The 27,130-nt window shown below is 51.9% G+C and overlaps 1 protein-coding gene across 13 annotated transcripts in view; it reads right to left on the bottom strand.

Annotated features, from left to right (window-relative positions):
• Positions 1-27,130, bottom strand: part of LOC116948983 (receptor-type tyrosine-protein phosphatase delta-like) — a 614,820-nt gene that overhangs the window by 87,381 nt on the left and 500,309 nt on the right. For all 13 annotated transcript variants that reach the window (XM_076071860.1, XM_076071866.1, XM_076071855.1 and 10 more), the window contains 5 exons: positions 12,816-13,085; positions 7,911-8,020; positions 6,776-7,250; positions 3,218-3,348; positions 1,094-1,238 (listed from right to left, as the gene is read on the bottom strand). In XM_076071860.1, the coding sequence (XP_075927975.1) occupies positions 1,094-1,238; positions 3,218-3,348; positions 6,776-7,250; positions 7,911-8,020; positions 12,816-13,085 (1,131 nt within the window). The remainder of the gene's footprint in view (positions 1-1,093; positions 1,239-3,217; positions 3,349-6,775; positions 7,251-7,910; positions 8,021-12,815; positions 13,086-27,130) is intronic.

The following is a 27,130-nucleotide window of genomic DNA, read 5'->3' as shown; positions in this document are numbered from 1 at the left end:
CTAACGATAAAAGTAAAGCTCTCCATCCCGCGGGCACGCGCATGCATGCTCACCATGCCTTTTCTACCCAAATAAACAAACGATGACAGTCTGAAATACCGCCCCCTGGGCCAATTAAAACGCCCGGTGACGTTGCGTACGATTAAACGCACGGCGTTGCGTACGATTCGCCCGTCCTCGTGTCTCCGCCGCGGGTGGCATTTTCGGGAAACGCTCGCGGGGGCAGGGTTGCCGCGGGGGCCGAGTGGAGGTCCCGGGGAACTTTGAGCGCGTCCCCGACCCCTGGCGCTCTTCACACCTCTCCCCTCCCAGCGAGCCCCCCCCCCGTCACGCATCACCGCCAACCTTTGGCAACCCCCCTCCGCTTGCACGGCATTTAGGAAACAATCGAAACCTGTCCTACTCTCCCAAGTCGCGCCGCACGGGATTGGGGGAGGTGCGGGGGGGGGGGGCAGCACGTGATCCAAACCCGCGGGGGTTGGGGGGGGGGGCGGTGAAATCGGAGGCACGGCGACATCCCCGGTCGCGGCCGAGACGACCGAATCCGCCCGGAGGGACGGGGTGCGCGTTTGGACCAGGGGAGTGGGGCTTACAAAAAAAGGCTGCACCGAAAATCACCGGCAGACGCACGTTGTGCATGCACACATGATGAACGGGTTTGGTGATATGGGGGGCGTGGGAACTGTTCCGCGTGCTGCAATCGTTTTTCGATATATATATACGGGGAGCAGCGGCACGGCAGTTGCGCCTGCAAAGAGGTGCAATCTTGTTTTCGAAAACAATTGCTCAAATTTGCAACACTGCCACGTTGCGGTCTACGACTGAGGATGAAAATTATTTAAAGTCGCAGGGTAGCTCTGTGCGCACTCTGAGAAATCCGTGTGCCTGTGCAACCTTTGACTTTGGCACCGTGAGCACGTGGTGGTGGTGGTGGTGGGGGCTATAACGGCACACAGTGAGCCGCGCTCCGCTGTGTAAGCGCACGCCGCGACCGGCACGCCGCTGGGCCGCTCGCGATCCGTGCTCTCGGCCCACGTCCCCGGGGGGGCCGGGCGAGAGAGGGGGGGTGGGGGGTAGGGCACGCGGCACGTACTTGACTGCATGGTGCGCTCCGTGACGGTGAAGGTGGCGGGCCCCAGCCCGGTCTGGGAGCGCGCCGCCAGCTGGAAGTGGTAGATGGTGTCAGGCTGCAGGCCCTCGCGCAGGAACGTCATGGTGGGCTCCAGCGTCACCACCTCCTAGCCAGCGTGCAATTAACGCGACGGTTACTGTCATCAATCGTCAGCAGGATCGTAGTCGTTGGCATCATTGTCACCATCATGATCGGTTGTCCGATTAGCACGGTTGGTCCATGTACATGCATCCTTTTATCATCACCACTGTCATTATCATAATCGTCGTCGTCATCATCATCATCGTCATTGGCGTCATCATCATTGTCATTGGGGTCATCGTCACCATCATTATTGTCATCATCATCATCACCACTGTCTTCACTTTATTGCACTTCGGTTTTGAATATGTGGTCTCCCGTGTAAAATTAATTCATAATCGAGCCCTTGTTTTTCCCATCAGAGTTTCACCGAATCGCAAGACTCGTTTACAAGACGGCGGGCGGAGGGGGGGTGTTGGGATAATTGTGCACACCCCGAGGGCACACTTGTCAACTGCTTTTAGGTGGGCGTGGCGAATTTTATATTGCAGCTCACGGTCGCCGTTCGCCGTCCACCTGGATGACACGAAGATGTTGGTTCGACAGAAGGGATTTTTGACGTAAACTTTTGCGATCAAACATTTTAAACACGTTTTTTTTTAAGATCGTCGTCAACACCATCGTCACCCCCCCCGCCCCCAACGTCCTCTTGTCGAGGCTGTCTATGAACTCCTTAGGGGGCTTCATTCATCAATGAAACCCAAACTTGATTTTACTCTCAGACGAGTAACGATTGGTGATAAATTACTTTCTATAGCGCGAGTCATTCGTTTAATTTAAATTCCACATTCCTGTGGATGGGGATGGGTCCACCCAAAGGACTAACACTGGAGGCTTTTCACAAAGTGGCGTTCATTTGATCAATCCTCAAGGGTCGAACGGGGCGAGTTGAAATCGTAACTATTTGTTAAACACTCAGAAAAAAAATCTCAATTCATTTTCATGCATATTACTACATTTCCCATGAATTATACACAAACATATGCACTGACTGATCCACTATCCTAATTCCGGTGGGAATTATAGAGAATAGCGTGATTGATCAATGTATTATTTAACCAGATGCTTACTATTGCACGGGAGAGCCTGGGGAACAAAAACATTGTTATGAAATGTGACAATGTCATTTAATTTATACGTACTTTTCAAATTTGTCATTTGAGCTTTCACCAGGAATACAGTAAGTTTGGCAAATGACAGTTCAATAATTTGAACATGAACTTTTATTAAATCAGTACACTTTGATAATTCCCCACACGCTTTGATGAAATATTAGGTTCGGGATCGTGATTTAGTTTAAGAATCAATTCCTTGTTTTGAAGATCGTGGTGAGCGTAGTGCCTGTCTCAGAGTGAGGGCGAGTTTACCCCGATAAGCACAGCATATAGGTGCTATTGTGGCGAGATGTTAACTACCTCGCCTGCTATACAGGAGGTCGTGGGTTCGACCCCAACCCTGACGCCTGCTGTATATTTGGAGTTTGCATGTTCTCCCCGTGGCCGCATTCATTTTTCTCCGCGTCCTCCGGTTTTTCCCTACACATTTAGAATCAACATCACGCGTTTAGAGTATTTGGCTGCTGTAAATTTCCACGCGATGATAAGCCACTTCGTCGAGCTGTCATTTATGGCTAGGTAGCTTCTGAAAAACAGCTACGTCGCTCATTGAGCCTTACCTGGTAAAATAGACACATTGTTTTCGTTTTTAGTTTTATATGAGTGTAACCCACAATGATAATTGATTGCGTCTCATGGAATGCTCCACAAATCTCTATGATGACAGGAGCCCTTGTAAGTGTGACTCATGGAACAGTCCATGTACAGTATCTCTATGATGATAGGACCCCCCCTGAGAGTGATGGTGATGGAACAGTCCACAACGTGTATGGTGGAATGGTCCATGCATCTCTATAACGACGGCACCCCGAAGGGTGTACCTGATAAAAGGGTCTGCGTCTCGATGATTGGACCCCTGTAAGTGTGGCTGATGGAACGACCCACACACCTCCTTGTTGTCTCCGTGGCGGATGCTCAGCTCGTAGCTGGCGATGTCGCCGTAATGCGGGGGAGTCCAGCACAACAGAATACTCGAGTCGGACTCTGCTTCTGCCTTCAGGTTAACCGGCTGGCCAGGAACTGTGAAAAAAAAAAACACGTAAAAATGTATTTTAAATAACAACGTATATAACGTACATATAAGGGATTCTGCTGTGGCAAGATGTTAAGTATCATCATCAGCAGCACGATCCATGTAGGTGTCCACTGCACGTTTCGTCATCTGTTTCCACTTTCCTCTGTCGATGACTACATTTTCATGTATATGCATACTCGACTTGAAACCCAGAGGTCGCCGGTTCGATGTCTAGGGGTCGGCAGCTGAAGCGATGGGCAAGTTTATTAAATCTCCCCACCGCAGTCCACCCAGCCATATAATTCGTCGATGGCTATGTTGTGTGCGGTGGGACAAAGTGTGGGTAACTCCAATCCCTTCGAAGACATCGGGGTCAATGGAGGCCTCTCCATCAGCGGGGGAGACAGGCGACTGCAGGGCCGTGCTCCGATCTGTTTATTTATTTATTACAACAACAACAAAAAGTAAACGCTTGCTTTGGCAGTGGTGCACAGGCATAAACATGAAAACACAAAGAACTCACGACACCCATCGCTCGCACTGCCTGAGCAATCGCAGCTGTTTGCAGCACTCTTGTCAATCCACAACCGGATGAAGGGTCTCCTCCCCCATGCTACGCAAGCTATGGGGGGTAGTTTGAGCATACTTCACCGTGATGTTCATTCCAGGTTGATTTTACTGGTTTCGCACTACCTAATAAATAAAAAATGTTGATGTGTTGGTCCAATAGTCCCTCGATTTTGGAGAAGGGAACGATGTGGGCCAAGACAACAGGTCAAAAACAAACAAATAATTGTGATGGTTTCAAAGTTCTTCTGCACATGCACTTGTGCAGAGAAGGGCGATTTTCTGAAACCTCAGCCTTTTTTTTGTGGGAGCACAGTCATTGCCAGAGAAGTCTGGGCCCCATTACACGTGTCTGCATACAATGCAGCGTTAACGGTGAGCATGATATGTATGCTATACATATCGGTTCAGGACTGTGAAACACACAGAAGACACGAACGCCATAAAACCCATACGGAATAAAATATCAGAGACACCCCGTAGTTCATTTGAAGCCACAGGGTCAGGCGATGCGGGTTTGTATCCACATTTGGGCCACCCCACGCCGGGATTTGCGTTCCCAGTGCTTATCTGGGCTCTCTTTGTACCCTTGTGAACAAAACCACAGCGATGGTTACTCGTATTTGAAGATGTAGTGACCTACTTGTGTTAAGACCCTTCTGCAAACAGTGGCCAGAATACATATCCTTTAAAATAGAAGAGAACAAAACTAGAATCACCACCACCACCACCACCACCCAGCAAATAAAGACAAAGATCCCCATATAGCTGTATAGGATGTTAGGGCAAGTGCCGTTAGCGAAAACACTTGTTAAGGCCGGCACAGCGCACGAGTGCGAGAGTATAGCCTGCAGCGATGTTCGGCTGTCTTTGTCTCCCACAGTGCCGATGTTTGCACACCACACCGGATACTAATTTATGGCCGAGCTGACCTAGGGGAAGCCCGGGGCGGCTTCAGATATTCGCCGCTGATGTTAGCCGTGAGCAGGAACCACACTCAGGTCACCAGGTCGAGCAGCGCAGTGCCGGTGACCGCTGGCGACAACGACTCCAGCAAGCACACAAATACAGAGACCCCCGCCCCACCCCATCCCCCGGTATAGCCTTCACAGGTTTTTTGGGGCAAGTGCGGTTAACGATCACCAAGTGCACACGTGCGTGCACGCACACACACACACACGTAGCGGCACAACAACAAAAAACACCACACACGAAGCCGCATCAGAGACGTGACACATTTTACAAAGTCAATACACAATGACATGGCCCACATGACAAATGATGCATGTCACGCTCTCATACGCCCTTAAATCGTGTCACAACAAAGACCTCTCCCCCCCCCCCTCCCCCCCACTGCATAGCCTTATTAGACTGTTGGGGCTAGTGCGAGCACATATGAAGGCCGGCACGGCACACGAGGGGATGGGTAGCCAGCACCACACGCCCGGCAGCCTTCGTCTCCCGAGTGGCGATGTTTACACATCTCACCGCGTACTCATTTGAGGCCTAGCAAACCAAGGGGAGGCCCAGGAGAGGTTCAGATAATTGGTCACGGTGTTGGCCGTGAGCAGGAATCGAACACGTGCCGCCGGGCTCCTAGCGCAGCGCCACAATCACTCCGCGACCGTGCCCCACCGAGGATAACAAAGACCCCGACCCCCACACCCCCGCTCACCCCCCCCCCCCCCGTTTAGCCCTACACACCACGCACTTACGCGCACACGTATCAAACGAAACAAATAACAAAAACCCCCACGCCTTCGTGTGGAACGCGCGGACCCGAAAGCGCACGCCAAGGGAGCAATTTGCGCGCGCGCTTGTCACAGCGGCGACGTGGACGAGGGGGAAGTGGTCGGCGCTCGCGCTGCGGCGTCGTGGCGCCGCGATGGGAGCGGGGTGGCTGACATTTGCAAAGGTTAACACCGAGCAGGAGCGCGGCACTTTTGTCCGACCGTTTGGACGCGGCATCGGTCGCGCGCCAACCGCGCGTCGCGCTTTTCGCTCGCACCTCCCGACGACGACGGGGAGCGAGGCGCTCTCCCCCTCCGGCTCGAGACGTTAATCCGATGACTTTTGAGATACCAAAAAAAAACATGACCCTTCGCGCCGCAAATGGACGCCAAGCGGTGGCCTGCGTGCGTCCTCCTCTCTGCTCCGTGCGCATCCTTGCCCGAGCCTGCGTGTTGGTGTGTGCATGTTGGTGCGTGTGTTGGTGCGTGCATGTTGCTGCATACGCGCGTTGGTGCGTGCATCTCCCGCTGGAGGCAACGGTGGTGCAGTGGTTAGCGCGCTGGGCCATGAACCCGGCAATCCGGGGTTGATTCCCGCTCCGCGGCCAACATCGGTTGGCCGTGAGCACCTCCAATTCGCGCGGATGGCCACGTACGGTGCGAATATTTCAACCTGTTCTGGGCCTCATATCGCAATACGATGATATTTTGCAAAATGGATGATTTCATTATCGTGGATCTCCTGATATCACAAGATATATTTTTGTTAACATATACGCAGCAGCATTGAGGTGTACACCACAGATAGTCAATCACCAGATCGTGTGTGCGGTGGGGTAAAGTGCAAGTTCCCCTACCTCTTCTAAGATGTCTGGCCAGCATAACAAACAACTAGGCCACCATTTCTCTTCTACAGGGCATCTCCTCCTTTAAGCGGAGGCCCTTCGACCAGAACGGGAAATTGCTAGTGCTGCACCTTTGCCCTTAAACGCTTTCCTGCCGTAGTATCGCCACGCTGTGGCAACCCTGGTGCGCGCGTGCGTGGGCACGTGCGTGGGCACGTGCGTGGGCACGTGCGTGGGCACGTGCGTGGGCACGTGCATGGGCACGTGCGTGCGCGGGTGCTCCTCCTTGCCTCCCATGGTGGTCTTGATGTAGATCTCGCCGGAGAAGGGCCCGTCGCCGACGGACGTGAACGCGAGCACGCGCAGGGCGTAGAGCGAGTCCGGCAGCAGGCCGCCGATGGTGGCGAGGAGGTTGTCGTCGACGTTGTGCTTCAGCCAGGTGCTCGCCGGCTGCACGGCGTCGGCGGTGTAGTAAACGCGGTAGCCGCAGATCACCCCGTTGGGCTCCTCGGGCTCCTCCCACGTCACCACCAGGACGGTGGGGGCGCCCAGCATGCGAGCGCGCACGTTGCGCGGGGGGCTCGACGGCGCCTGCTCGCCCGTGCGCGCGAACGCCGGCGGGCTGGGCGGCCCGCGCCCAATGTTGTTCACCGCCAGCACCTGGAGCTCGTACTTGGAGTTGGGGTTGAGGCCCCCGACCGTGTAGCGCGTGGTGGGCACGGCGTCCGTCTCCTGGAAGGGGCCCTCCGACGACTGCAGCTTGTACTGCGGTGACGGCGCAGCCGGTGGGAGTTGGTGGGGGGGGGGGGGGGGGTCAGGCGGGCAGTGGTGGAGATCGCTCGTTCGACGCACGCATTTATATACACATAAGATGTGAGGGCGCCCACGCTGGGGTCGATTTTCACGGCACGATAACCACTACACTACCGCTTCCCACAACCGCATATCTAACGCACATGCACGCACGCACTGCCTTTGCAACTCAAGCAGCCGAGAATATGAAGTGAGTAACTTTGTGGCTGGGTAATATCGGAATCATCATTGAGAAAGCATGTTATCACCTGTGGATGTTAACTACCTCGCCTGGTATGCAGGAGGTCGTGGGTTCGATCACGACCCTGACACCTGCTGCTGTATATTTTGAATTTGCATGTCTCTCTCCCCGTGGTTGCGTGGATTTTTCTCCGGGTCCTCCGGTTTTTCCCTCTACATTCAGAATCGACGTGCGTTTAAGAGTACTGCTATAAATTTCAACGTAAAAAGCCACTTCGCTGAACTATCATTTGTGGCCAGGTCGCTTCTGAAAAAGAGCTACATAGCTCAGTGGGCTAAACTCCAAACATCCATCCGACAGGGTCGGGATGGAAACCACGCTTCACCACCAGGGTGCCCAATGGTTCGGGGCATGCTCCATGCCTTCCTCACCTGGATGATGTAGAAGAGGACAGGGTCAGGACTGAGCGAGTCCCACGTCAGCGTCACGCTGGTCGCCGTCGTTTCCGTCATCGTCAACGTGCCCAGGGCCTTCGGCAGGGCTGGAGGAGGTGGGGGGGGTGGAGGGGGGAGGGGGGGGCAGTGCGGGGAATGATGGAGCGGTGGTGAATAGGATAAGGGGGAGGCAGTTGGGTAGAATTAGCCGGTTACGGTTGGGGCACGGATGAGGATGGAAGAGGTGGGATAAGTCGGAGAGGAAATGGGAGCAGCGGGGCCCGAGGAGGGCAGCCTGTAATTAATTTCCGTTGTGCGCATTTTTTTTGTTATCATTAATCATACAACCGGACAGATTAGTGATGGCAACGCGTCCCATGACGTACAATGAACCGAGTGTGCATGCTTAAACAGGGCCAGATCCATAATTGCGAGCGGAGCGCACCGAATCTGCTGAAGCCTAAAAACATTCTCCCCCATGTGACCCTCTCCCTGACCCCCTGCGTTGCCGTAAATTTTTATCAATCTGTCCACCGCTCGCTCCGCTCCACGCGCACAGTGCTCGTGATAAATCACGATCCCTTGGCCCCTGCATTCGCGCTCTGCTCAGGCTGCCGCACCTTGACACGCCTGTGCCGTGCTGCTCAAAAGGGTTGGCTTGTGTCATGCTTAAGGCCGTGGGCTCTCCTGGACTTCTGCGTGGCTCGCGTAACACACAGCAGTCGCCCTGCTGTCCGCCATGCGGAGCTAAGCAGCACCAGGCCACGTCGCATCCAGTCATGCTACAATACGCTCCATTGACTAGATCTTGGAGAGGAAAATAATAATTTAGAATTTCCTCCCCACTCCAACGCACGCTGACCCCGGTGCCTTGAGGGTGTGCGGTAAAACTACCACCTTGCACCTGCGTACGAGCCGGTATCATCGATCCACATCCTCTAGGCAGTTTTCTTTCGTTTGGCTGTCACTCCGTTGTTCATCTTGACCCACTGGCCTTCATTCTTTCTAGAAAAGAGGCTTTTCTTTTTGGGTTTGATCGCGTGCATATAAATGTGTCGTTAACCCTTCGCCACCCACCACGGCCAATGAGTAAGGTTTGTCACGTAAACAAAACGTGCCAATTTGTGACTACTTCAGCACACCTATGTGTTAGAGAGTAAACCCACAACATGAGTACGACGTTTCGCTGGTGATTACAACCGGCTTCATCAGGCCATAATAAACAAACCTTACCAATTGGCTGCGTTGGGTGGTGGTGGGTTAACGACACATCGATATTTACGCGATCTAAGTCTAAAACAACGTTTATCATGGATAATATTGGTCGCGAAAGCCTAGGTGTTAAAACGTAATTCTTTCGAGCAACATGTCCTGTCAAGCCCACTTTACCTTCTCTTTAACGGTCCCGATGGTGCTCCTGACTTGCGTTTTCCTCTCTCATCCGCATGTTCACCGAGACCGTTTCCGAGTGTAATTTCAAGCGTGTGCTCACAATCCATAATCTACCGACCCCCCAAACCAAATCCTTCCTTTCTCTCTGACTTTTCTGACTTTTTAACTCAGTTATCTGCCATCTCACCTTCTGTTCTGCTCCTGGGAGATTTCAACATCCACATTGACACTGACTGTAAATTTACTACTGAATTCCTGGAACTGCTACACTGCTTCAATTTCACCCAACATGTAAACTTTCCAACCCACAGCCGTGGTCACATTGTGGATCTGGTCAGCTCTACTGGTCTCACCGTACCGCTCCTCAAGCCCCACAACCTCAACATCTCGGACCACCTGGCAATCGCCATGAACATTGATCTCCCCATTTCTACAACCAAGGACAAAAGGACAATTTATTTCAGAAATCTTAAATCCATCTCTAGTCCTGCTCTTTCAGCCTCTCTTGCCAGCAAAATATCTTCCTCCCCCTCCCCCGTGACTGACAACCCTTCCGACCTCACCAACTACTACAATGAAACACTTTCCACCAGTCTCGATCATCTGGCTCCCATCAAAACTAAAACTATCTCATTCACTCACTCTGCTCCCTGGTACACTCCTATTCTGCACAAATGAAATCCCGTAAGCGTCAGCTTGAAAGGCTTCATAAGAAAACTGGTTTAACTGTTCATCTACAAGCTTACACAGATTACCTTCAGCAGTATATGGAAGCTCTTAACACTACCCGGTCCACCAACTACTCACACCTCATACATTCTGGTTCTACCAACCCGAAGGCTCTTTTCTACACAGTAAATAAACTTCTCAAACCCAGTGACAATATCGTCAACTCATTCAACAACTGATAAATGCAACACCTTTCTATCATTCTTTCAGACCAAAATTGACACCATTTACACCAACCTGTCCTCTTCTTCTGCCACCACTGTCTGCTCTAGCATTCCATCATTTGTTCCCCCCCCCCTACACCTCTCAGCCACTATCTCAGTTCTCCCCAGTGTCGCCGGGGGAGCTGTCTAAAATCGTGACAGGGATGAAAACATCAACATGTGTCCTGGACCCCATCCCATCCCACCTCATCAAAGACTGTTTACCAGCTATCTCCACACTCATCACAAAAATCATTAACTCCTCTCTCAGCTCTGGCTCAATCCCACGTTCACTCAAACTGGCTGCTGTCACCCCCATTCTCAAAAAACCTGGACTTGACCCCAACATTATGTCAAACTTTCGACTCATTTCCAATGTCCCCTTTCTGTCTAAGATACTGGAACGCACTATCGCCAAACAACTCAAAACCCACCTCTCCTCAAATGACCTGTTCGAACCATTTCAATCCGGCTTCCGTTCACAACACAGCACTGAAACAGCCCTCCTCAGAGTTACCAACGACATCCTCCTCTCCGCAGACTCTGGTCACCTCAGCATCCTCATCCTCCTGGACCTCACTTCAGCTTTTGACAACTATCAACCACACGGTTCATTCTCTCTCGCCTCAAATCTACCCTCAACATCACTGGCACCGCCCTCTCCTGGCTCCAATCTTATCTCACCGACAGACGACAGTTCATCCACATCAACAACTGCACCTCCTCCACCACTCCGTTGTCCCAAGGTGTCCGGCAGGGTTCGGTGCTTGGTCCTTTGCTCTTCATACTATACCTGCTTCCCCTTGGCAACGTCATTCGCCATCGTGGTCTTAACTTTCACTGCTATTCCGATGATGTCCAGCTCTACATCTCCACCAAATCCATCACCTCCGCCACCCACTCCACTCTCTCTAACTGCCTCGCTGACATTAAATCGTGGATGCACACCAATTTCCTTAAACTTAACTGCGACAAATCAGATATGATCATCATCGGTCCCAAATCTATCACTAAATCCATTTGCAGTTTCTCCGTCACTGTCGACACCTTCACCCTGTCTCCATCCCTTCAAAGTCGCAACCTTGGAGTAATTTTTGACAATAACCTCTCCTTTGAACACCACGTAAAACAAATCACCAGAATTGCCTTTTTTCACCTCAAAAACATCTCCAGACTTCGCCCATCACTCTCTTTCTCCGCTGCAGAAACCCTCATCCACGCCTTCATCACCTCCAGAATCGATTGCTGCAACAGCATCCTATACGGCACCTCAACCAAAACATTAAATAAACTCCAGTACATCCAGAACTCTGCTGCTCGTCTGCTCAATCACACTCGCACCGGTGACCACATTACCCCTGTCCTCCAAAACCTCCATTGGCTCCCGGTCCCACAACGAATTCAATTCAAAATCCTCCTCCTCACACATAAAGCCCTTCATAACCAGGCCCCTTCCTACCTCACTGACCTGCTCCACCGCCACAACCCATCCCGTAGCCTTCGCTCATCTGACGCCAACCTCCTGACTCCACCTCTCAGGACCAAGCATCGAACTTGGGGCGACAGAGCCTTCTCTATAGCTGCCCCCCCCTCACTTTGGAACTCTCTCCCAAAACAAATCCGTGACTGCACCGACCTTCCAGCGTTCAAATCATTGACTAAAACTCACCTTTTTAAAATTGCTTTTAATGTTTAGCTAAGTTTGATGTCTTTTTAGTGTTTTTACCATTTGATGTTGTTTTTGCTGCTTTTATGATTTTATGTAAAGTGTCTATGAGTATTCAGAAAAGCGCTCATGAATAAAATGTATTATTATCATTATTCATCTACCCGCCCTTGTTTGAGAGATGACAGGCCGAATTGATCCTCAGCCGGCAGTTGAACTTACATCCATCATGATCGGGAGATGAAAGTTTAAACCGCCAGAGGACACAGCCACGCATTGCGCGTCGGGGGTGTCTCCCAAGCGAATGGCTCCTGGTGATTATTGGTAACATTACAGACAGGATGAGCGAACTTCATCCACCCCTGCTTAATCCACTCGGCCGCCCTATAATCATAATTATATAAAAACCACGTGACCACTGCCTACTGACTCAGTGCTGAGTCTACTGTCTGTGCGCTACCGCCTATTTAAAAGTTCCGTCATCAGTCAGCACAATCGGCACTTGCGTCCACGAATGTTGTCCAAATTGTTGTGGGCTTCCTTTTTACGACGTCAACCCCAATTCTGCTTGGGGCACATGCACCGCCGGCTAACCCAACAGCTGGGCACCGCACATCGCGACACGACCTGGCGCTGCTCTCGAGCAATGGCACGTCGCCCCACGGTCACCGCATTGTGCGCTTTCGCATGCCCTTCTGCGGCCGTCTGGAACGCGCCTCCTTCCGACATTAGGAAGCTGCTGGAGCTATGGCGCTTTTAAATCGAGAGTGAAAACTCGAATTCTTTAGAACTGCTTCTTGTGTTTGCTTTGTTGTCCTTCCCCCGCACCTCCGATTAGCGTGGTTTGGCCGACGCACGGTGCGAAGAAGTTCAACCACACATGCGCGCCGCGGCACGTCGCGAACAGCGTACCCTTGACGGTGATCTGTGCCTCCACTTCGATGACGCCCAGGCTGGATATGGCCACGCAGGTGTAGTTGCCCGACTCCTGGATGCCAGTGAGCTCCAGGACGTTGCGCCCGATGGGCATGTCAGCCTCTGGCGTCAGGTCTTTGTGGCCGAGCTTCCACTTGACGTACGGCATTGGCGAGCCGATGGCCACGCACGTCAGGTTCACGCTGCCTCCCGGCATGATCTCGTGGCTCGCGGGAAGGACGGAGAAGCGCGGCGGGATGGTGCGAACTGCAGGAAGCGAGAGAGAGAGACAGAGAGAGAGAGAGGAGCCACAGAGACGCGCGCATGCACAATGTTCATGCACACGTACAGCCTTTTGTCAGTCCATTATTGTGTCGATTGCCTCCCCCAATGCCGTGAGGCGTCGTGGGGATTGTTCGACCATACTTCGCCCACGTTGTCCAATGTGGGCGACTGAGGGAGGAGTGCCCAGAGGCCGCCGTTGTACGGAACAATACAATCTCGCTGCACGCCACTCAGCTGCCCACCACGTGACCCCGCAGCAGCCCAAAGCAACCTGCTGCGTGTATGGTGGCCAGCCAAGCAAGCGCTGTCCAGGCTCAAACTGCTTAGCTTCTGGAGATCTGCTTGGGTCGGGCGCATTCCATGTGAAGCAGAGTAATGGGGAACGAGTGTGCCCTCGCGCGCACGACGGGCGAAGGTAGGACGGGTGAACGCACGGTGGGCGACACAACGGGGGAGAACGCGCGATGGGTGAATGCACGACGGGCGTACGCGCGATGGCCTGGGCCTTGTGCACAAGGGTGCAAGCGTTACGTCGGCACAGAGCTGGAATGAGCCGGTTCCATACACGTGCAGCCTCCTGGGATTCGCGGAACGAGGAGTAAGTCAATCGTGCGGCCTCCACGTTGGAGAGGTTAAAGAGTTGCCAGGACGCATCTCTCGTTCTCGCCGAGACTTGTTCCCATTTAGTGTTTGCAGGCACGCTCGGTACGATGCGGCGATCGTCAGATTGAAATCAATTCTTACACTCATGACACACGCGTGCGTTGAATCTTCGAGAAGCAGTGATTTACGAGTCGCGTTTGTTGTAAGTGGATTGTTAATGCTGCAGGTGGCATGTTGCATCAGAGGATCGTGAGAGATGGCGACGGCTTGAGGAGGCCTTCATCCAGCAGTGGATTGATCGTGGCTGATGATGATGAAGATCGTGATGATTTGTTGCAAGCAAACAGAGACCCTGGCAGCCGATAGAGATGTTACATTCACCGAAATGTGATTAAAACATTAAAAAATATATATTATCAAGTCATATCGTAACCTCGAATCATGACTTATATATCGTGACCCCGAATCCTGACCCCTGTATCGTGACCCCGAATCGTGACCCCGAATCGTGACCCCTGTATCATGACCCTGATCTCGTAATAATTCAGGAATCAACTCGAGGGGCAAATTGTTGCATTGCTCCGTGTCAACCGTACCACTGGCTCAAGACACACGCTGCCTGAGCTCTGTGTAGGGCTACAGAATGCACCGCACGTAAAAAAATAAAACACAATTATGAAGAAAAGGCAAGTTGACCGCTAACACGTGACATTTTCATACCTTTTTTCCCCCACCATGTTTAACGAGGGGTGTATTGATGCATTGTATATGTTGATTAATATTGATTTTTTCAAGTACGATAATTCTATATGTCGTATGCAATGGGTCCTCTTAAAGCGATGCACCACTCCACTGATCCTGACGCACCACTCCACTGATCCTGACGCGCCACTCCACTGATCCTGACGCACCACTCCACTGATCCTGACGCACCACTCCACTGATCCTGACGCACCACTCCACTGATCCTGACGCACCACTCCACTGATCCTGACGCACCACTCCACTGATCCTGACGCACCACTCCACTGATCCTGACGCACCACTCCACTGATCCTGACGCACCACTCCACTGATCCTGACGCACCACTCCACTGATCCTGACGCGCCACTCCACTGATCCTGACGCGCCACTCCACTGATCCTGACGCGCCACTCCACTGATCCTGACGCGCCACTCCACTGATCCTGACGCACCACTCCACTGATCCAGACGCACCACTCCACTGATCCTCACGCACCACTCCATTCATCCTGACGCACCACTCCACTGATCCTGACGCACCACTCCACTGATCCTGACGCGCCACTCCACTGATCCTGACGCGCCACTCCACTGATCCTGACGCGCCACTCCACTGATCCTGACGCGCCACTCCACTGATCCTGACGCGCCACTCCACTGATCCTGACGCGCCACTCCACTGATCCTGACGCGCCACTCCACTGATCCTGACGCGCCACTCCACTGATCCTGACGCGCCACTCCACTGATCCTGACGCGCCACTCCACTGATCCTGACGCGCCACTCCACTGATCCTGACGCGCCACTTCACTGATCCTGACGCGCCACTCCACTGATTCTGACGCGCCACTCCACTGATCCTGACGCGCCACTCCACTGATCCTGACGCGCCACTCCACTGATCCTGACGCACCACTCCACTGATCCTGACGCACCACTCCACTGATCCTGACGCACCACTCCACTGATCCTGACGCGCCACTCCACTGATCCTGACGTGCCACTCCACTGATCCTGACGCGCCACTCCACTGATCCTGACGCGCCACTCCACTGATCCTGACGCACCACTCCACTGATCCTGACGCACCACTTCACTGATCCTGACGCACCACTCCACTGATCCTGACGCACCACTCCACTGATCCTGACGCACCACTCCACTGATCCTGACGCACCACTCCACTGATCCTGACGCACCACTCCAGTGATCCTGACGCACCACTCCACTGATCCTGACGCGCCACTCCACTGATCCTGACGCGCCACTCCACTGATCCTGACGCGCCACTCCACTGATCCTGACGCGCCACTCCACCACTGATCCTGACGCACCACTCCACTGATCCTGACGCACCACTCCACTGATCCTGACGCACCACTCCACTGATCCTGACGCACCACTCCACTGATCCTGACGCACCACTCCACTGATCCTGACGCACCACTCCACTGATCCTGACGCACCACTCCACTGATCCTGACGCACCACTCCACTGATCCTGACGCACCACTCCACTGAACCTGACGCACCACTCCACTGATCCTGACGCACCACTCCACTGATCCTGACGCACCACTCCACTGATCCTGATGCACCACTCCACTGATCCTGACGCGCCACTCCACTGATCCTGACGCACCACTCCACTGATCCTGAGGCGCCTCGTCTGGGCTTGACCTCCCGAATGTTTAAAATTCTGGCAGTTGCTCTGCATCTACATCAGCGGCTGTACGACAAGAAGGGGGGTCCCTTGAACACCTGCAGTCACTGGGTTCACAGCTTGCGTTTTGTAAAAGTAAACGTTCTTAGATCACATCACAAAACCTGAATTGTGAAAATGAATCTCTTCGGCAGGGGGGTGGTGGGGGAGTTTACAGAGGGTGGGGGCGCAGGGGGGGGGTCGTTATTGGGGGGTAAGAAGCACATTTTTTAACCCATAGATGTAAAATTTATTATTTACGACTAATAATCATAATGGCCATCATCAATGCTGTAGATTCAGGTGTCAACATGAATGCCTTAAAAATCTATACCTTCATGCTCCGATATTTCACCTGTGGAAAGAGCTGGGGGGAAATTATGTAATCTGATTATTATTTTTTTATGGATTAAAATATGCTGTTTGAAATATAACTTGCTAGAGGGCATGTCTTTAATCGCGTATAAGTGGGTGAAATAAATAAAACAAACATCCTAACGAATGAGCACACATCCCACGTTAATTATACAACAAATTAGTAATGAGAAAATAACACAGCTGCTCACTCACAATGGCAAAATAGGTAAGAGCCAGGCATTTATTTACTGGAGTGACTGAGTGGCACATGACTGGCAGTCGCAGACTTAGCGGCGAGGAATGGTGGACGCTGTATGCCGACGTGGACAGGTCTGACTGAAATTAAACATTTTCAGGTCACTGCGAGAATGGAATAGGTTTGTATACGTGACTAGTGCCCACGGCTGTAAGCAAGAGTTATTCTGGGCGTGGTGTGCCAGTTGCGGAAATATTCTTCTGAATCGCTGCCCTGAGCACACTCGACTGAAGGTAAACGCTGTGTGGGAAGCATTTATATACGTGTAGTGGAGTAGGAAGGTGCTGAGTACAAACAGCGTGATTACATGATCACACAGACAGTACGGGTTATCTTGGGTCAGCCTGGAGTGAAGGCGAATATTAAGCTGGGAGAGCCGTGGACGGCTGTGATTGGTTGGAGCTGTTGCCAAGGCTAGAGCGGCGCCTAAAGGTCTGGAGGAGAAACAGGTGACGGTCACGCGGAGTGCCGTTGGGACGAGGACTAATTAATTGGGGGCGTAATGAGAGCGGGGATAAATTGGGGGGTCGGCAATTGGAGGAGGAGAGTTGGAGTTTGGAGACGGAGGTGGTGGAAGTTGGGGAGCTCGGAGTGAACAGCGGGGAATTGAAGAGTGGAGAGTTTGGAGAGAGCATAGTGATAGCAGAGCTGAAGACGAGAATAGCCAGCAGTGGAGAGAGCGTAGTGACGGTGATAGCGGTGAACAGAGATGAAGCAGTAGCAGTGGAGTGAGCATAGTGACGGTGATAGTGGTGAACAGAGACGGAGCAGTTAGCAGTGGAGTGAGCATAGTGACGGTGATAGCGGTGAACAGAGATGAAGCAGTAGCAGTGGAGTGAGCATAGTGACGGTGATAGCGGTGAACAGAGATGAAGCAGTTAGCAGTGGAGTGAGCATAGTGACGGTGATAGTGGTGAACAGAGATGAAGCAGTTAGCAGTGGAGTGAGCATAGTGACGGTGATAGCGGTGAACAGAGACGGAGCAGTTAGCAGTGGAGTGAGCATAGTGACGGTGATAGACGTGAACAGAGACGAAGTAGTTAGCAGTGGAGAGAGCATAGCGACGGTGATAGCGGAGAGCGGAGACGAAGAAGTTAGCGGCGGAGTAAGCGAAGTAATCGTGGGGAGTGGAGAGACAAAGGTGGCGAGTCGAGTGAAGCACGGCGAGCGAGCTGTGGCGACCAGGATACTGTGGAATGTGGAGGACATGCTGAGAGTTGTAAATAAAGCCGTGTTCGGAGAAAGACGGAAGTTGTCCGAGTGAAATCGAACACTACATACGTAAAAAAAGACTCGCACCAATTAGGTCTGAGCGATGTCTACCGCAAGACCCTGCCATGGAAAGCAACCGCCAGCAGGGCTGGTAAGCGTGGCGGAGCAGACGTTGCCACCGCCAGGCGCGGAGGCATTTGCAAGGTCACGGCAGCGAGAGCGAAACCCACACACGCACACGTACGCAGGCCCCAGGCGCCGCGCCACAGACGAGGCCTACATACGCGCCACACACGCGCACGCACGCACACGTGGGGTACATGCACACAGGGCACGGTGGAGGACAGCCGGCCCACAGGCACGCTTCGCCAAGGCCACAGCGAGCAGACGGGCGGACGGAAGAGACGTGGGGAGGGGGGGAAGCATCGTATTTGTTTTAGCAACAACAACAACAAAAAGAGAGAGGCACGTGGACATCCTGAACGAATGATGGACGCACGGTAAACATTGGCGTATTAGCAGGCAGGCACCCGGGGGGGGCCAGTGGGCATGCAGACGGGGGAGGCAGGTGGACTGACAGGAAGGCAGCGAAATGAGGGAATGGCACGAATCGCAGCGCGGAGAGCGAATATGCGAGCGCGTCGCGGAGTACGGGGACTGCTTAAAAGGTTACGCGGTCACATTTTAAGACGCAGGCACAACATGACGCATTGGTTACCCAATGTTTCAATACGGTCGGCCACATTGTTAGGGTAAATATCCTAGAATATATTGTACTGGGGGCGGGGAGGGGGGGAGAAGATGGGGAAAAAATACAGATTGAAAATAAATCCAACCGGTATTGTGGTGCAACAAAAAAAGTGATCTTTAAATATTTTGACTGCTCCAAATTTATTTTTACAGTGCGACACACGGCGAGCGAGCAGACATGCAGAGTGGAGAGCAGAAAGACTGAGAGGCAGATAAAGAGGCAGGCGAGACGCATCTTCAGAGTGCCGTCTGCATTTTATCCACGCCACGCAGCTTTGCAGGGGCAGCCGCTGGGAGCTCCCGCACAGTCTCAGGCGTCGTCTGCGCGCAGGTGACCACTTTGAGATACGCCCGGGATTCTGGGGAGGTTTTTTCTGTTGCTGTTTAGATCATAGCAATAATAATTTTACGGTAGAGTTACGTGGTTTTTCTCCTTCACTATTCGTGTGAGTTTCATTAAAAGAGCGAGCAGGTGCGTGTTATCCATGCAAAAAGCGCCCAGCGAGTTGGCAGAATTCCAAATCAAGCTGCACATGAATTGCTGATGTGCATGGACGTGAGTGTGTGTTGGGAGCGGTGGTGTAGCGATTAGCAAGCTGCACTACGAACCCGGCTAACCGAATTAAATTCCTGCTCACGACCAACACTAGTGATTATTATCTAAATCGGTCCTGGGCCTCCACTAGGTCGACTCAGCCTCAAATGGGTACCTGGTGCTGTGTGTAAAACATCATCACTAGGGAGACAAAGGCGGCCGGGCTTGGTGCTGGCCACCCACAACCTCGTGTGCCATGCAGGCCTTCATAGGTGCTCGCTAACAGCACTTGCCCCAACAGTCTGTTAAGGCTACACGGGGGATATTTGTCTTTGGCGCCAGCACGGAGCGGTGAGCAGAGAGAAGCATGGTGGGAATGGAGAACGTGGCAGACAGCCAGACAGGTAGACAGACAGACGGACAGAGGGACAGGCAGACAGAAACATACAGACAAGTACACAGACTTGAGACACACAGACAAAGATCAGACAGACAAGGTGGACATCAGACGGATAAACCGAGGCAGGCAGCTGGACAAGCAAGTCGAGGAGACAAATAGACAGATGCCAATGTGAAATGCACCTACGGAAAGAAGGCATGCCCTAGTTAGTTATACAGAACCATTATGAGACCTCCTTTGCCAGTAACAAGATATAGTAATAGGTTTTACCCTTTTAACTGGCACAAAAAACTGACACCTTTATTCAAGGCATCATGTTTGCAATAACCGCAACACAAGCAGTCAAAATGCAAACAAAAAGACAACTCTGATAATATGCACGGTCCTTGAATTTGATTGGTCCACACCCGAGACAGCTTTTCTTAGAGCCTAGTCTCCATTGGTATTGGACCAAAAGACGCCAAAAGGCGTACAACTCAAAAACAGCGCACTATCAGAGTATTGAGGGCTCGGGGTGAGCATTTACATTATGAGACCTCCTTTGCCAGTAACAAGATATAGTAACAAGTTTTGCCCTTTTAACTGGCACAAAAAACTGACACCTTTATTCAAGGCATCATGTCTGCAATAACCGCAACACAAGCATCAGTGTTGCGGTTATTGCAGACATGATGCCTTGAATAAAGGTGTCAGTTTTTTGTGCCAGTTAAAAGGGTAAAACCTATTACTATATACAGAACCAATTAACAATCAACAGGACAAATCACTCCACAACAATTGGTCCTGTAACAATTACAATGAATGCATCCCCCCCACCCCGCCGCACAATTCGATCGTTATATGTATTTTCACATTGTGATACTTATCTATGTACGGTTAATTTCTTCAGCAACACTTTAGCACCTCTCGTGGCTGCCTGGGTTGACGAACAAATAAACGAAGAGACAGAATGTTTTTTTTGTTGTTTTCACACCCACCAAATATTCGGTGGGTTCACAGTGAGCGAGCGAGTGAGCGCAAGCACCGATGGCTAATCAACGCATTACGACCCTCGTAACAAAACTGATGAGCGCAGCAGTGAATATCAAACGCACCCCGCTCTCACGGAAGAGCAGATATCGTTGTGCTGAAGGTCACCCTGTGCACCAAGGGCTCACGCCTCCATCAACGAGACCTTCCCTCCCCTTACGTAAGGCAGAAAAAAAACCTGCACCCCGCCCTCCCACGCGGACCAGACCAGATTGTAAGGAGTTACCCACCGTTGACCCCACTACAAGTAAACCGAGCCGCAAACCCGCTGGCTGGGGTGACCAAGATGAGTGACAGATGGGAGAGCTTCCCCCCACCCAACCCTCGCCCGCCTCACCCCTCCCCCCCGCCCCCCCCCAAAGAAAACGTTACATCATCACCTGGGTCTGGAATCCGACCAGCATTGTCTGGAATGTGAGCCGACCATGTTAACAATACTGGACATCTGTGAACAAAGAGCTTCATAGCTCATCGGATTCCGGCAGTATAAATAAATATTCGGATTCTGATAAATACAAAAACGAAGACCCCCCGTATAGCCTTAAACATACTCTTGGGGCAAGTGCTGTTAGCGAGCACCTATGAAGGCCGGAACGGCACACACGAGGGGGTCGGTGGCCAGCACCACGCCCGGCCACCTTTGTCTCCCTAGTGCCGATGTTTACGCACCACATCATTTGAGGCTGAGTCGACCTAGAAGCGGGGGCCCTGCACCGGTTCAAATAATCTATATGCACACGCGCGCACAAAAAAACCCACACTGGCGAGTGTTCTCCTATCTCTTAACGCTTCAATCCACACAACTCTGAACGCATTCATCACAAAGACACTGAACAATGAGAGAGAGGGAGAGACCCCCTAGCCTCGCCAGAGGCTCCGTCAGAAACTCCCAGCGAGTTTTAGCAGTAAAACCTGGAGGCAAACATTACCGCTGTTTACTATGCAGGCTGGCTCCAAGAAACAATTGTGACCGGCCCACTTAGGACGCTTTATAAAAAGAGATTTTTTTTATATTTTTATTTTGAATTACTTAAGAAAGTGTGTGCTCCAAAAAAATCTTCAGTATTTTGAATGAGTATTCAGAAGGAAAAAAAATTCGCAGACAGATGCATTCAACTGGAAAAACCCCCCCCCCCATAATGCAGTCTAGAAAAGGGCTGTATATATTATTTCACTTACATAAGTGTGTATGCTCCAGAAAAAAAATCTTCAGTATTTTGAATGAGTATTCAGAAGGAAAAAAAACCCACACAGATGCATTCAACTGGAAAAAAACACCCCCATAATGCAGCCCAAGAGTAGCAAGCACACACTCAGGCACATACATCGTGGGCAAAAACAGCATCCATCACCCATTTGCATTACAATTAATCGCTACGATAATGCTTTTCCACACCACCACCTCCTGCTCGCCCCCCTTTATCCCGACCTTAACTCACGTCCTTCCACGATGAGCCAGTTAGGGCGCCAGGCACGTCTAAACATTGCGCGGAGATTGGACTGGCAAAAAAAAAAATCAGCGCGAGTCCAAAACCGATTCCCTCAAATGTGATTACAAATGGTGAAGAGAGTCAGGGCACAAGGGGTCCAACAGCAGGGCACTTAGAGGGGGCACTCCGGTTTACACCCCTGGCGCTCGCGTGAATTTCAGCGTCTCCCACCGTGGCCATCGAGCGGGAGAACGTGGCGGTGTGACCGGGGTAAAAAAAACGGAACCGATTTTAAAACGATGCCGTCAGTGGTCATCGCATCGTTACAAACGGGGGGGGGGAGGGGGGGGCCTGTCGCCGTGTCTGTCTCCTGCGTGGCTTTGTCACTCAGATACTCAACGCAACGCCAATGACTGTTTTTTTGGGTCATGTAATCAAAGTGCAATGCGACTGGTCAGAGAATGAGTTAGATTCTGATCCCTTCCGAGCCCGCTAACCTAACAAGCAATGATGAATTGTCGTGATTCAAGGCAGCGGTTCCACTTAACAATCAATTGTATTTCCGTGTCATTCGGTAACTTTCTTTTGACGTCTCGTTTACGCACATTATCGGTCATTCATTCATTCATGGGTACATTCCGGCAACCACAAATCCACTCTCACGAGCACAATTTAAAGCATGTGCCGCGAGCACGAGAATCAATCGTCATTGACGAATCGATGCAATTGCACTCCCGCCCGATGGCGAGATCGCAAAAACACAAACGTGTCGTTAAACCCGCCACCACCCGACACAGCCCCGCGCAGTGCGAGAGACCTGCGCCGTTGGCCGCGTGCGATTCACATTTCAGTTTTTAATCTCGGCACCGAATCAACGCTTCAGCGCAACCCCTTTGGCTCGTCCAATTTTTGTTTCGGGACTCCGTGCGCCAGCATGGCGGCCCGAATCTGCGAAATTTGAAAATCACCGCAGATGACGAAGTGCGTGAGGACGTGCCGGGCGGTCATCGTTGCCCTGCCACGTGCTGGGGGAGGAGGAGGAGGCGGCGGCTACCACGTGGCTCTGTGGCTACGTGGGCTGACGTCCACTCGCGTAGCATCGACATACATGTGTGTGTGTGTGTAATTACATGTTTTTCTTGCGTACCTGGTGCTCTAACTGTGTAGAAGTCACGTGTAAAAGCATTCGCCGAATAAAATAAAAAATAAAAACTTAATTCGATGAAAGACCGCAAACAGAAACGTCGCCACCCGCGATACACTGCGCGTCCATCGTGGTAGTCTTTGTTGCCATAACAACGACGCGAACACCGATTGTGTCTCCAGCAGTTATGAACGTGGACGCTGCAATGTGGAACACCGACAAACGCTCGACGCCACAAACCCAACCGATCCTGCCGCACACCACTTAGAAAGCACCGTTAGTTCAGATCCGAAAAAAAGGGGTTGACAGGTGGCATGTGTTTGCTGGGCGAGCGAAACAAGCGTGGGGCAAAGGTCCTGGGTGTTCTGCTGAGTGCAGAAGGTGCTGCGTTGAGAAGTTGGGCTTCATCGCACAAATGTCAGAAACGATGGACAATGGCATATCCACAGATTACGTGCCACGCTTTAATGCCCAGGAAAGAGAATGCCCGTGTACTGCCAGGTTAGTAAGAAAAAAAAAACACGACTTTTATGATGATGATGATGAATGAACTGAGAAAAGTAATGTTACTTTGGTGTGTCACTCACTCACTCAGAAGTGGTATCTTTGGAGAAACTTTTATCTTTGCAATGCCGATATAAAATAAAATCAAACTATTAATACGAGTCAATTTCACAACGCCCTAGAGTGGTAACTGAATTACAACGCCTACTCTATTGATCGTGACATTTTGTATTGCTCATTTGCCACGGTGTTGAAGAGATTGCCGGCCTGCGACTTGACCGCTCTTGAAGACCAAGAGGTCACTGTGACCAATGCAATTAATGCCACCACACCTCACCATCGCTTCACCCCCACCATCAGACACACTCAACTATTGCACACTATTTGCTTGTTTTCCAAAGTACCTGTCTGCTCTTACAACATACCATCCATCTGGCTTTCAGGCCCGTCCCCTTGGTAGCTGACCACTGGAGTGCCATTCCAATGCCGGTCTCTGTAACCTGCCCTTCTAAATCCTGAACGTGTACAACACCCCCCGCGACCCGACATCTCCCCCATCACAACCGACGGCTCGCTCCGGGCACGCTCGCTGTTGAACCTTCACATTTCTCGCCCACCGCTGAGCTGCCTCCCCCCGAATTTCCCGACATCCCTCCGCTTGCATCCGTATTCACGGACCCCGAAACAAAAATTGGGTTTTCTTTCGTTTCCCGTCGCAACCGACCGTAAAAGGAGCCGGGCGAGCCAAAGGGGTTACGCTAAAGCGTTGATTCGGTGCCGAGATTAAAAACTTAAATGTAAATCGCACGCGGCCACCGGCGCAGGTCTCTCGCATTGCGCGCGGGCTGCATCCACCGAGAGAAGTCGTCTGCTTTATGAGGCCGGGAGCATGCCGCTACATGCCTCGACTCGCCAAATGTCAACCGCACATCCCATTAGTGGCAAAGATTGCCTTCTGAAACGCCGTGTTAAATCGGCTATTCTGCTACGGCAGACTATAATCCCCGTCTGCTGGTGCATGCGCGCACGCACGCCTCGTGCGTGTGCAAACACGTCACTCTATATGCATACTATACGTGTGCTTTGGTGTATGCTCCTCGTACGAAGGGAGCGCTGGTTTGCGTGCTCGCGTGGGGGAAGAGCATTCAGTCATCGGCATCTAAAAACTACGCGGCTTGCGAGATGGCACCAGTAGTCTGTGCACTCCGCAATGAACCTCGCGACCTAAGATTGATTTCGAGCCACCGCTAACATCAGTAGCGGAGGTGATATCTGAACCGGGACACCTCCCCGCCCACCCTTGTTTCACCTCCCTGCCCACCCTTGTTTCACCTATCTGCACTGACGAGAGTGGCGAAAGCAAAGTACAAAAAAAAACCTTCATCGAGGCATTGTTCTGACAAGCCTCAGGCATTCGCTATTATTTTATTCTTGACCTGCCAACAGTCGTCTGTGCAGAATGTTGCACGGCAATAAGGATCCTGTGCCGAGCAATGGGCCGATTTCAACCCCACTGGTTAAACGTTTGATTGTCGTGTACTCTATCTGGCACGCACTGGTGCTTCGCGGATTCTAATTACAGATAAGTCAATAAAAATCGTGGGTCAACTTTACGGGCTCTTGGCTCGGTATCCGGGGCTCTTGGCATGTGTGTCGAGCGCTCACTTACCTCCCCGGGCATTCACTACACGGCCATTCACTACACGGCCAAGGTAAAGTCTCAGTGGAAGCGTTACCGAAGCGGTGCTCTCTTTTGGGAGACGAACATTGAAACCCTTCCTTACCGGCAGCTAAGTAAAACGAAGCCCAGTGTAACGCCGGGAGCCAAATGCTTTCTCTCATTTTGACGAGTATGGACGAAGATGAACGAATACACGCTGGGTCGTGGTGGTCGTCGTGACGTACGTACGTTGAACTTCTTTCGCACCGTACGTGGCCAACCGCGCCAATCGGAGGTGCGGCGCGGGGGGGGGAAGGACAACGAACTAAACACAAAAATTCGGTTCTCTAGAAATGAGTTTTCAATCTAGATTTAAAAGTACATAGCTCAGGGGGCTTGGTCATGTTGGAAGGAAGAGGGGTCCAGACGGCTGCAGAAGCGCACCTGACGGAAGTAGAGTACGGTGACCTCTAAAAGTAGAGAACGGTGACCTCTAAAAGTGAGCGCGTGTGTGTGTGTGTTACGCACGCACGTTAATTGGGTGTCATGTGCTTATGCAGACTAATGCACGTCAGTGGCACGGGGTCAACAGTAAATCCGGGCTTCGGTTGCGGCAAAAACAGCTGTGCAATTATAAATTATGGCCAACTTAATTATCCCAGCAATATCCTTGTTGACGCCACCCGTGACGTTTTTGATACGTGACCAATATGACCTAGAAATAAGTTGCGGCTCGAAATATTAATTTCACTTGCACAGGCTCGTGTCATTTTCTCAATAAAATCCGTCGCCGTCATTTCTGCCGAAGGCATAACAGTTTTCGCCACACTGGGGACGGGGCTCTCCTTGGTCGGCTCCGATAATTCCTCGCCCACGGCTGAACGAAGCAAGAACCGGCAGAAGAAAAGGTATAATTGTGCAGAGGGCAAAGCGGAAGGCACGTCCAACCCTCACCGTCCAGGTTCGAGCACAACCTTTGAAACTCACGTTGGTTTTTTTTATTACAATTTCAATTGCCCGTCAGGCTCCCATGGAGAGGCTCTCTCCCGTCTCTTGAAATCAAACGCGAATTTGTACCCGGCGCTGTGGCAACGGTTGTTTCTTGCTCACCAAACCCACTTGTGGGCCCCGGAGTAAGACAGAGAGCGTCTTCCACCAAGTACCATCATCTAAAATGCGCAACAAGCTCTCTCGTCCCCGAAGGGACGGCCAGAGTAATTTTAGATGAAAAAAAGGGTAGCATGCCGAGGCTTTCAGCGGCCTGCGGCCTGCGGAGCACTTTCAAGCGACGTTAGTCACGGCTGCGTACCAGCAGCCAGGGGGTGGAGAAGCAAGAGTATGGAGACTCAAGACCCACAGTGCACAGCCATGCGCGCGCACACACACTCACACGAAGATACAGATTTCCCGGGTAACCTTATAGACTGCTGGGATGTTAGTGAGCACTTATTAAAGGCCAGTACGGTGCACAAGTGGAGCGAATACCATATCCAGCCCCATTTGTCTTCCCAGGCGCTGATGTTTACACACCGCAAGAGGGAATTGTTTAAAGCAGAGGAGACCTAGGGAAGACTCCAGGACCGGTTCAGCTATTCGTCACCGATGCCTGGGCGGCGGCCATGTGTGGGAATAGAATTTCAGTCGCCAGGATCGTCGCACGGCGCGCCAACCACCGCACCACCATCGTGGACGCACACGA

This window comes from Petromyzon marinus, chromosome 35, assembly GCF_048934315.1.
Source record: "Petromyzon marinus isolate PM22_M1 ecotype Great Lakes invasive population chromosome 35, UKy_Petmar_22M1.pri1.0, whole genome shotgun sequence".
Lineage (NCBI taxonomy): Eukaryota > Metazoa > Chordata > Hyperoartia > Petromyzontiformes > Petromyzontidae > Petromyzon > Petromyzon marinus.
The sequence above is the reverse complement of the archived record's forward strand: the minus strand, read 5'-3'. Positions and strand labels throughout refer to the sequence as shown.